Raw genomic sequence first — 12,418 nt, 5'->3', positions numbered from 1 at the left:
TGGACAGGCTATAAGCCGTGTTATTTTGTGCCTATTTGATTTTCGTCATTATGGCGCTGTCGGTAGCGGTTGATAGCGGTGTTGGAAACTCGAACTAATAATGTAGATGGAATTAACCGACAGTAACTTCACCAGGCGCTAATAAATCGGAACGTATTGCTTTCATTTCCAAGACCTGTCCAGTATTTATAGTTCAGTGGCATACGCGTGTTGAGTCACGTATTCGATGTTTATAAAATTAATTTGTTTGCATTGATTAAAGTGCATACAGTTTGGTATATCTCTTAACGGGTTATGTTTTCCTGGTACATTGTTATTTTATGCCTTTTGTTTGGTAATTTTTTTTAATAATACGGATTCCTGTTGTTATTAAAGTTTTTTTCTCTAAAACCCAATTATCATAGGTTTCTGAGACCTAAAACATAATTTAAAACATATTGCCAAAGACAAATATTTTGGTCTCAGAAACGCACGGTTAGACATAGAAAATATGTCAAAATCTCGTGATATTTTTGACAAGGGCTTAATGAGTTTCGAATTTAGTGGCATGTCAATTGGGTCACATAAGTTTGTTGATTTATACGAGAGTAGCTATCGCCCGCGACACCGTCCGCGTGGATATATAAAAAAACTTAATTAGTGTAGCCTATGTGTTCTTTCAGACTAAGTTCTACACGTATGCCAATTTTAATCGAGATCAATTCAGCCGTTCTAGAGATATCTTCATATATATATATATATATATATATAGATATAAATTTTCTTCTCATTTGATTAAAAAGGCAGAGACGCAAAAGTTTGTCGACCTGCACAAAGTCACGGAGACGTAACTGCGCAGGCGCATGTCTTCTTGTTTATCTGTCAGACATCACGTATCACAAATCGGTGTATCATGAAAATAATACGTCATATCTACTTGTTTATGATCTCCTAGTAGGTTTACATTCGTATTTAGGCTTACCGTTGGTTTCTGAATATCGTTTTATCCTTGTTGTGTCTCAAAATAGAGTTGACAATTTGTTTCATACGGGGATTTTCATCTCAGAAACCCACCTTTAGAAAGGTGAAGGAGGATTATTTATACAAGCCTTTCTGGTGCACTGGTTAAGTGGTTAATACATGTGATTATTTTATGAGGTCCTGGTGGTTTTTCTGGTGAGTTGGGATTTTCCCAACATTATTTTTTTTAATACTAGCTGTCGCCGCGACTCCGTCCGCGTGGATAAATAAAAATAACTTGATATATAAATAAGTTAAATAAAAAGCAGTTCTTCAAGGCATAAATTCGATAAAAAAATACAAATGAATAAATAGTATCCTATGTCCGTCTCCTACCTCTAAGCTACCTCCTCACCAATTTTCAGGCATATCGGTAAAGCCGTTCTTGATTTATAAATAGTGTAAGTAACACTTTCTTTTATATATATAGAAGATATAGATATAAAAAAACGTAGTCTGGAAAACACATAAGTTTCACGAGCGCGGTCGAAGTCGCGGGCGACGATAAAATGTAGAGTTAAATAAAACTAGACTGTACTAGATAAAATAACTTTATTAATAATACTACCGGGTAGTTTATTCACTTGATTTATAGCAAATTAGGAAAATGTTTCGACGTAGGTGTAACCCAAGGTTCACGCCTAGGCACATATTACTAAGTCACAAATTAAATTTCATAGCATCCTGTCTTCTGCTTCCCTGGTATAAAAACTAGTTTCAACAAGAATCTATCTTTTAAATTACTAAGTAACGCGAGCTATCGTCCGCTTAGGATAAAAAAACTATTTCTCCTTAAAATCCAGACAAACATTTTGTTGTATAAGTCGCTTAGCGACTAAAGTTGCCAGGTTTCGAAGACTTACATCGCCTTGGAAACAAGGGGTCGCAACTCTTAAGTTCGAAGATTTATTTTCCAAATAAAATAAACAAAGGGCTTTGTGTCATACTGAAAGTTTTGTTAACAGTAGGTTTCCACTGCTAAAACACATATATAAAATACATACGGTCGCCCGCGACTCCGTCCGTGCGGCATTATAATAAAAAAACAATTAGTAGTCTATGTGTTCTTCCAGACTATGTTCTATATGTATGACAAATTTCGTCTAGATCCGTTCATCGGTTCTGAAGATACTTTCAAACGTCCATCCATCTAAATATTCGCATTTATAATATTAGTAAGATTGATTTTTCCATTTTTATCAAGCAAAATCAATGTTAAAAATATACTGTTAACCATTGTTTTGGTTCGTGATTCGTTGTTTTTTATTTTGAATTAACATGATGATAATATCATAACATACAGCAAATGAAAGTCATATAGAAATGACATAAACTATGTCATAGATAATTTACATATATATAAAAAATAGGTTGGTACTGTTAGGAATAAAATACGACATTGTGCCGGTACACTGGCACAACACTAGCCTTCCTAAAATGTCGACTTTTATGTCCCCTCACTACATCTGACACTTGGTAAAGAAAACGCGCCATTCGCGCCAAAGGATTCTAACTAATAATGTCTAAAAGTAGGTCTGTATTTAACGATTAAAACATCTTACGATGTTTATATCAAAAAATCGATTTTTAAAATTATTTTCCGTCTGTCTGCGATAGCATTAGTTCTGGATTATCAGAAACGACTGCACTGATTTCATCTGGACTTAGCCAGAGTGTGGGTAATAAACGTGGGAGTAACTTAGGCTTTTTTTCCGTGTCGATAAAGTCACGGGCAACCGCTAGTTTAAAATATAAAATACATAGGAAAAAATGTTCCGGTCGAAAATCGCAATGTTTAAAATGTAGACAATTCTATTAAAAATATAAAAAAAAATTAAAAATCGAATAGTTCATAACGATATTAAAAGACAATCATAGTTTAGTTGTAATAAACATATTGTGTTTTTTAAAAAGACTGTGTTAAGTTTGCTTTGTCGTTGTGATTTACGCTTTAATTCACAATAACCGATGTATGCACATCCAATCGAAATTTATACGTCAGAACATACAACGTCCAACACTGTAATATATAAAATAAACCTTATGTTAATGATATAAAGTTTAAATTCATACGTTTTATTATCAGACGTAGGTCGACAATCTGCGCCCACGCAATCCCAACGTCGCGCGCTTTGTTTACGCGTGCGTTCTAAATTTAAAAATATTATTCAGTGTTGTTCTGACGCTCGTGTCGCGTGGACGTGTCGAGCGTCTATTAAATCGTATTTATTTACAGTGTTTTGCGCAGTTTGGTTGTTTTTCTTTATTTAGTGATGGAGTCGAAGAGTTTAGTCGATAATGTTGATGGTAAATGGCAAAAACAGTTTGTTTGTTTGCGTGAGTCGTGTATATGTTATTGTAAATAAGTCTGGTTTCTTGTTTACAATGTATTGACCGGTTTTTATCTAGTGTTGTGTTTGGTTCATTTGTAGATATAATTTGATGTAGTGTTTTTTATTTATAATTAATTTAAAAGATGAGAAGTATTAAACGTGGGTTTTCACTGCTGATAAGTGTACAAAAGTTATCCCTTTTTGTTTAAAGACTCAGTGCGGAAAATAAAACTTAATTAGTATGCCTATGTGTTCTTCCAGACTATGTTCTACATCTATGTCAAATTTCAGCAAGATCCATGCAGCTGTTCTGGAGATATCTTCTAACATACATCCGTTCGAAGATTCGCGCATAATATCAGTAATATATTCTGGTTTCTTGTGGAAAAATACTGTAATATATATATATATATAATTTGAATGTCTGTATGTTATATCGTTGGAAATTTTATATTTTTTTTTTATATTTTATTTGCTTATAACGAAAATTCTTTTTTTTTGTCTGTCTGTTTGAAAGACAGGGTTTATAATCTCTGATATAAGTGGATCGATTTTGACAAGGTTTTTACTGGATAACTAATGTAGGAAGGAATAACTTTGAATTATTTTTTGTTAGCTACGCTGTGACGAAGTCGCGGGCTAAGGCTAGTGTAAAACTCTAGAATAATGTTTTTAAATCCGGTTTTCTTAATATTGTCATTTGATTTCTAAATTGGATAAATTATTTTAATTTAAAAAACTCGTATCTTTTTAAATATAAAATTCTCGTGTCACAATTTTCGTTCCCATAATCCTGCGAAACGGCTTGACCGTTTTCATGAAATTTTATATGCATATTTAGTAGGTCTGAGAATCGGCTACTATGTATTTATAGTAGCCCGTGCGGACGGAGTCGCGGGCGACAGCTAGTAATATTTTTTTTTTATATGATAAGGTGGCAAACGAGCGAGCGGCCACCTGAAATCGCTGAAATAGCGAAGTGACCGTTGCCCATAGATATAAGCAATTGCATATGCGTTGCCTACCTTTAATGGATGGAGGAGAGGATGCACAGAAAGAAAATATCTTCCCTTTCCATGCTTCCTCTCATCCGGAAAGTCCAATTCCACTTCCCATCAAGAAAAAGGGTGGGAAGGGAAAGAGGACTATATAAGGCCTCCGGGACGCACACTCATCAGACTGTACGCGGAATTGCCTTCACTTCACGCCTGTCTTGTGTGGTATTTCACCGGGCGAGCCGGGCCAATTCGTGCGATGTTAAAGCGGGCTCTACCACTGTTATATAAATGCGAATGTTTAGATGTTTATTAGAATGTATCTCCAGAACGGCTGTATGTATTTTGATGAAATTTGTCATACATATAGAACAAAGTCTGGAAGAACACATAGACTACTAATTAAGTTTTGACTAACAGATTGTTAATGAAGCGTGTATAATAAGCATTTTAATGCATTTCTAAGAGCATAAGTTTCGTTCTTATTTATCCTTTTGGACGGCCAGACAACTTTCTAAAGGGATAAATTATGAAAAATAGCTTTGGGATAATAGGTTTTTGTATGCGTTTATAAAAACCGGTTGAGAAACCTTTAAGGTAGTATTCGGTTTTTTTTCTTATGCTATGGTCAATTTAAAATATGTCGTAATTCTGTTTAATGGAAATGGTGGTGAATAACTTTAGCTCAGATTTGAACATGAGGAATTGACTTTACCTCTAAATGTTAGCTGTCGCCCGCGACTTTGTCCGCGCGGAATTGAAAAACTTAAGTAGTCTGTGTTTACTTCGTTTAGATCCGTTTAGCCGTTCTGTAGATATCTTCAAATAAACATCCATTAATACATGCGCATTTATAATATTAGTAAGATATAAAGTAATCTGTAGACTGTCGTAGCAACGACTTTTGTCATATTTTATTTCAAAATGATTAATGATTTTTTATAAATTGTTTAAAACAAAAATAGCCGGAGACAAGTCTGAAATTGATCTGCACCTAGACTGAAAAACACGTCAGTTAAGCCGTATTTATCTTACTAATATTATAAATGCGAATGTTTGGATGTTTGTTAGAATGTATCATAGTGGAAGAACACATAGACTACCAAGTTTTTTTTTTAATTCTACGTGTACGGAGTTGTTCACTATATCTTTGTCGATATAAAAACATATTTTTATTGTTATTATATTTATGACTAAGTATGTAATGATGTCTGTACATCTGGTATTATATGAATAATGAATTCCTTGGCATGCGATGGTTGTATTGTGAATATGTTTGTTATGTCACCGTCACGTTATAAATATAGACGTTTTAAATACTATCTAGTCATATTATCTACTATCTAGTCATTTATTTAAGAGCGTCGGTGGCTCAGGGGTCAAGCACTCGACTTGCAATCTGCATGCCCTGTGTTGTAATCCCGTGATGTATGAATGTGTTACATTTACATATGTACATTTATCCTATGTTGTTACGGTGAAGGAAAACATCGTGATGCTGCACATATCTGACAAACTCAAACATATGTGTGAAGTCAACCCGCACTTGGCCAGCGTGGCTGACTATGGCCTATATATGGGCTACTATACCTAATCACCCTTAAGTTAGGGTAGGCTCCGAGCCCCTCGGTGGGGACATGTAGTGAGCTGATGATGATGAGTCATATTATTTGATGTCATTTTTATTATTATATTTCACAATTTGACGGTTACTTGCAATGCAACTTTTATCGGATTAGATCGCGGAATTAAAACAAACTTTAGTATCCTATGTGTTCTTCCAGATTATGTTCTACATCTATGACGAATTTCAGTGACATCCATGCAGCTGTTCTGGAGATATCTTCTAACAAGTATACATCTAAACATTCGCATTTATAATATTATTAAGATTTATTTTATATTAGTATTTTAAGCTATTTTAAACAGTTTAACTAAAGTTGTATATTATTTAACATTTTAACTAAGACCTTTTATGAATTGTCTAATGAAAAACGCTAAATTTGGTAAAATTATTGCATTCAATTATTTGTAATTTTTTTTAAAGTAGTTAAGTTTGAAATTGACGAAATTTATAATCTATCAGCGACAGATATAAATCTCCTACCGGAAATCCGTTATTTTGTGTCGGTCGGTTTATTTTTGTAACACAACTATATAACCGATATGATATAACCGTGACTACGTGTTAGGTATGGGCAGAGATAATAATGGATGGATGTTTGTTAGAAGGTATCTCCACAACGGCTGCATGGATCTCGTATAATAGAAATTTGACATAGATGTAGAACATAATATGGAAGAACACATAGACTAATAAGGTTTTTTCGTCATCATTAGCTCACTATAAATCCCCACTGAGGAGCTCGGAGCCTACGTTAAGTGAGAGTATCTGATAGTGAATGCTGGTCCAGTGCAAGACTTGACACATATGTTTGAGTTTGTCAGATATGTGCAGCATCACGATGTTTTCCTTCACCGTAACAACATAGGATAAATGTACATATGTAAATGTAACACATTCATACATGACGGGATTTAAACACAAGACTTGCTTAACCCTCAAGTCATCGGCGCTTTGAATTGTGGTCGAAAGCTATTCATATCTGTCCGTTTCTCTTACAGAATCCTGGGTTGAATTGAACTCTGGCGGTGGATTGGCTGCGATGGAAAATGAATATATACGTTTGTTAAGAGAAGCTCAACGAGAGAGTCGGGACTCCTCGGTGCGTCACTCTAGAGCCTCCAGTGTTAAGGGCAGGTTAGTCATTAAGTAGTTATGTACTCCTGGTCACTAACTTCTAGAAATGCACACACAGGGAACCAGAGACGTAATTCTCCGCCATTTTAAATGTGCAAGCGAGAGATACTTATAGTAATTTATTCAGGAGTGAGCGGTACAGCTATATAAATTCCGTCTCTTAGAGCGTATACGTTTTGTCCCTCATTTGCTTCGCCATTTGACCTTGAATCACTGACGTTATTTGGATAGGCTTGTAAGTCATAGTATTTCGTGCTTATTTGTTTTTCGCCATTTTGGCGTTGGTGGTATCGGTTTGTAGCGGTAGTTAGGATGCGAACTAAATGGGTAGAATTAATTGTCACGTAATTTCAATAGGCGTGTTTTAAGGAATGAAACCAAAGGTTGCATTTTCAAGCTATCGCCTATCCATTTATAATAATTGGCCTCTAATGGTCGCATAACTTGAAGAAAACGTGTTAATTGTCTTGACAGAACGAACGAGAAAGACGAACGGACAAGAAAGTGATCCTATAAGAGTTACGTTTTTTTCCTATGAGGTACGGAACCCTAAAAACATATTTTTAAATACTCCATGATACTAGGAGGACATAAACTTATTGTAATCTATTTTTAGTGACCGCCAAACTGGCTAGACGGGTTGCATTCTTTCCAGACTGGTGTCTTTAAAAAAACTAAGAAAAGTATCTGACCAGGTGGGAATAAGTCAAACTAAATTGTCATAGCACACTAGCGCCCTCCTGACTATGTTCAAAAAGTATTATTTTATCATGTTAATTTCTTTTATGTAATTTTTTATGCCTTACCGTGGGTTTCTGACGGCAAAATCTCTATTTAAAATAAATCGTCTTCCCTGTATCTTTGATTTAAAATAACTTTGTTATAAACCGGGATTTTAGTCTCAGAAATTCATAAGAAGGTTTATGACAAGCGCGATAGCAGCGCCTCTCATCGAGACAGTAACTTTAGCGTCAGTTTTTTTTTTTTTGAAATTCCGTTATGGAATCGCTTCGAAGTTCATGCACTTTGTCTAAAGCCCAAGATAACTTTATCGCATTGTTATGTTCATAATAAATAAGGCAGTTTTTGTAATTATTTGATATGTTTTATACAGTCTGTATGTAACTTAATATTGTTAAAACAAAAACCTATTGTAATAGATATCAAGTGTTAACCTTGAGCTTAAAACCTGGAACCGTAACGATGCTTAGGGTTGCCAGTTGCAAAGTTAAAAAAAATTAAGTTAGTAGTTAATTGGTAAATAGTAGGTAGTATATAATTGGTAGATAGTAATGGTTAGTCGCATTCTATATATAAAGGTAAAAAAGTAAATAATTTCATAGAAAGCTTAGCTGTCCGCTCGAAATTTAATTTCGCCAGGCCGAGGCCTAGGGCCGAGTCCGACTTTTTTATGAAATTACTAGCTGTCGCCCGTGACTATGTCTACGCGGAGTTAAAAAAAAACTTAATTAGTAGCTTATGTAATTATTCAAACTTTCGTGAGACATTATACTAAATTGATATATAAACACGGCTAAACACTCACGTATATTCGTCCGGTGGCAGCACCGACTAGTTTCGAGCCTATCGGGGGCCCTTCATCAGGATGAGTGGTACTGGTATTATCTCGCGGACACGTAGTGAGCGACGGGCCGTGATATACGTGAGTGTTTATATAGTTAAGTTTAGCCGTGTTTATATATCAGTTTAGCAGCTTATGTGTTTTTCCAGACGATGCCAAATTACAGAGAGATCGGTTCAGTCGCTCCTGAGATACATTCCATCCATCTAAACATACGCATTTATAATATTAGTAAGATTAGTTTTTGATGACCCTAACACATTTGTGACCTTGGTAATTCTAGACTAAGTGATTAATACAATATGGGTCAGTAGATAAAGTTATTTTGTGGTCATAAGTATGTACTAACTGTGCTATGTTTCCATTGTCAATGTACTTGTTTGAAAACATTTTTACGGCAGATATCCATTCCTTAAGTTCATGAAACTACAAATATTTGATGCGAAGGCCCTTTTTTTGTTGCATTGTGTTATTTTTTTATAATTACAAAAAAAGGTTGTATTGTCCTTTCAAAGTATACGTAAACATTTGTATTGGAGATAATGTTGAGTAATATAAATGGATTGTTGTAATTCACTAGCGGTTGCCCGCGACTCCGTCCGCGCGGAACTAAAAAACTTAGGAGTCTATGCGTTCTTACAGACTATGTTCTATATGTGTGTCAAATTTCAGCGAGATTCATGCAGCAGTTCTGGAGATATCTTTTGACAAACATTTTTTTATATCATAAGGTGGCAAACGAGCGAGCGGCCACTTGAAATCGCTGAAATAGCGAAGTGACCGTTGCCCATAGACATACGCAATTGCATATGCGCTGCCTACCTTTAATCGACGGAGGGGAGGATGCACAGAAAGAAATATTTCCATTCATCATTTCATCCGGAAAGTCCACTTCCACTTCCCATCCTTTCCTTATAAGAAAAAGGGTGGGAAGGGAAAGAGGACTAAATAAGGCCTCCGGGACGCATACTCATCAGACGAAACGCGGAATTGCTTCCACTTGATGCCTGTCTTCTGTGTGGCTGTCATACATCTAAACATTCATATTTATAATATTAATAAATGTTAAGTTTCTAATTAACCGCTTTAAAGTACCGTCGTACCGTTATAGCACTCGGGTTGTACTTATTGTTCTTATTTTTCGCAGCCCGAAGTCACCTCCCAACAGTCCCAACTTGGAACCGTCTACGGAAGACGAACTTAAGGGCGTCTACATTAATTGCTGGAGGGTAAGTTGTACTAATAAACTGAGTTTTTAGAAAGAACAATAATATATTTATCTCTGTTATTTAAAAAGGGAGTGAAGAGGATAACGATATTTGTTATGTCTTATGTTTAAACGACTAAGATTCACTTTTACATTTTTCAAGGACGCGGACTTCTTTGCGTATATTTCGTTACAAGAGAGAGAAGGAAGATATAAATGCATGTAGAGCGAAAGAGAGCGATGTATGCATTATATGAAGTTAATTCAGGAATATACTGTAGTCTATTGTTTGATACTGAATGTATTATTTACTAGCTGTTGCCCGCCACTTTGTCCGCGTGGTATTTAAAAAAAAACTTAATAAGTAGCCTACGTGTTCTTCCAGATGTTCTACATCTATGCCAAATTTCCACAATATCCATGCAGCCTAACAAACATCCATCCAAACATTCGCATTTATAATATTAGTAAGATTTCAAGGACGCGTCACGTTTGCGTACATTTTGTTACAAGAAAGAGAAGGAAGATATAAACGCATGTGGAGCAAAGGAGAGCTATATATAGTTAAATTTGTTTTCACAGACTATTAAGTTTTTTCTATTTGGTATTAATTTTTAATATTATGCTACTAAATATATAACTTATTAATTTCAGGATGACTCGAACGATTGGGTTTGGGAATGGAGCAGCAGACCAGACCAGTTGCCACCAAAGTAAGTAAGATAAGAATACCCCCTGGGGTTAAATATAGGGGTATACGATAGGGTAAAGTCTACAAGTTGAAGTATTTTAGCACTTGGGGGTGAAAAAAAATGTTTTTGCTATGTCGATTTCAGGGATTGGCGCTTCAAGCATCCTCAGAGCGCACGTGGACCACCATCAGCCACCTCCTCCATTGAGGTTCTGGAGCAGCAGCTGGTAGCACCTGTCATGCAGCAGGTGAATACCTCTCTCTTTTAAATTTTCGAAAAATTGTACGAAAAACATGAATATTTTTAAACATACAAATGTAAGATTCTAGATTCTCTTTGTAGTATACTAGCTGTCTCCCGCGACTCCGGCTTTGCAAATTAAAAAAAAAACTTAATTTCCAGACTATGTTTTATATTTATGACAAATTTCAGCGTGATCTGTTCAGCTGTTTTGGAGATACATTCTAACATACATTAAAACATTTGCATTTATAGTATTAGTAAGATATATATGTATATATTCCAGAGTCACTGTCTGTCTGTACGTCGCACTTGTCTGTTCAGTCGCGGCGCTATCGCTGCTGTACTGGTCACAAATATTGTGTCTCTGTTGCTCGGAGCCGGCATCGGGTGAGTTTTGATAATAGATGGCGCCACAACACAATATAGAACACGATAACGACATGTTTTCTATTTCTTTTAATATCATCAGCTCACTATAGGTCTCCACTGAAGGTCTCAGAGTCAAACCTAAGTGAGAGTATGTGATAGTGAATGCTGTTCCAGTACAAGACTTGACACATATGTTTGAGTTTGTCAGATATGTGCAGCATCACGATGTTTTCCTTCACCGTAACAACATAGGATAAATGTACATATGTAAATCGGAAATCGAAAAACATTGGTACATGGCGGGATTCGAACCCAGGACCTGCAGGTTACAAGTCAAGTGTTGAAACCCCTGAGCCATAGACCCTCCGACAATGACTCATAAAAACAAAATTGCTTTTCACCAAAAACATTTTGTCCATCCTAAAATCAAATCTAAATATAAAGTCAAATCTGGATAAACGATAGTCCAAAGAACCGTTTTTTTCTCGCTTAGGAAGGTTTGACGATATTTGATTTTTTTTTATAATTTTCAAATATATTCCAGAGTTTGGCTCAGCAAGAGAGGTATCCTTCCTCCTAGACTTATAATTCTGAACTAGAGTTCAAAAAGACTGAAAGTTTGAGAAAATAAGGTTCCGAAGAGATCTTGCACCTTACGGCTATTGATATAAAGATTGGAATCGCTTACAGGACTCTGCTAGATTAAAAAAAAACTCATTAATATTGTTTTAATATCGAATATCGCATTATTATAAGTTTTATTAGAAATATAACGAGCTAAATTAATATTTGATTTTTTTTTCGATTATTAAAAAAAAATTGCTTTTTTGGATGATATGGCAACATTTAAATCGATTTAAAAAGCAAAAAATGTTACGAAATCGAATATTAATTTAGGTCGTTAATTGGTTTTATTTATAGTCTATTTGCCATATATTTTTTATCTGTAATCTTTGTCTATGGTTTGAAAAATAATAGCACCAAAATATGTGATAAATAATGGCGTGATAGAATTTAATTTAATATTTATATAAATAAATCTATATTGCACAATAACTAAAGTACAATTTCTCATATACACAATAAATCTCTTAATAACTAAGTGACTAAAATTTTAAATAAAACCTTTTTGGTATTTCCTTATCTAAATATAACTTTTAAAAATAAATATCTGGCTTTGTGTTATTTAAATTTTAAAAAATAATCTTTTATTAAAAAAAACAAATTGTCAGTGGCT

General features: G+C 34.8%; 1 protein-coding gene across 2 annotated transcripts in view; it reads left to right on the top strand.

The window, feature by feature from the left end:
- The window catches only part of BNIP3 (BCL2 interacting protein 3), a 19,226-nt gene extending 7,422 nt beyond the window's left edge, over positions 1-11,804 (top strand). Inside the window, exons 1-7 of one of the 2 annotated variants that reach the window (XM_013323509.1) lie at positions 3,166-3,306; positions 6,953-7,088; positions 9,818-9,899; positions 10,532-10,590; positions 10,714-10,816; positions 11,096-11,199; positions 11,726-11,804. In XM_013323509.1, coding sequence (XP_013178963.1) covers positions 3,273-3,306; positions 6,953-7,088; positions 9,818-9,899; positions 10,532-10,590; positions 10,714-10,816; positions 11,096-11,199; positions 11,726-11,780 — 573 coding nt within the window. In that variant the 5' untranslated portion in view covers positions 3,166-3,272 and the 3' untranslated portion in view covers positions 11,781-11,804. Of the gene's footprint in view, positions 1-3,165; positions 3,307-6,952; positions 7,089-9,817; positions 9,900-10,531; positions 10,591-10,713; positions 10,817-11,095; positions 11,200-11,725 lie in introns of those variants that run through there. The other variant, XM_013323508.1, reaches the window with a different exon arrangement.
- Positions 11,805-12,418: the final 614 nt, after the last annotated feature.

The sequence above is a fragment of the Papilio xuthus genome, unplaced genomic scaffold (assembly GCF_000836235.2).
Source record: "Papilio xuthus unplaced genomic scaffold, Pxut_1.1 DF825355.1, whole genome shotgun sequence".
Taxonomy (NCBI): Eukaryota; Metazoa; Arthropoda; class Insecta; order Lepidoptera; family Papilionidae; genus Papilio; species Papilio xuthus.
The sequence above is the reverse complement of the archived record's forward strand: the minus strand, read 5'-3'. Positions and strand labels throughout refer to the sequence as shown.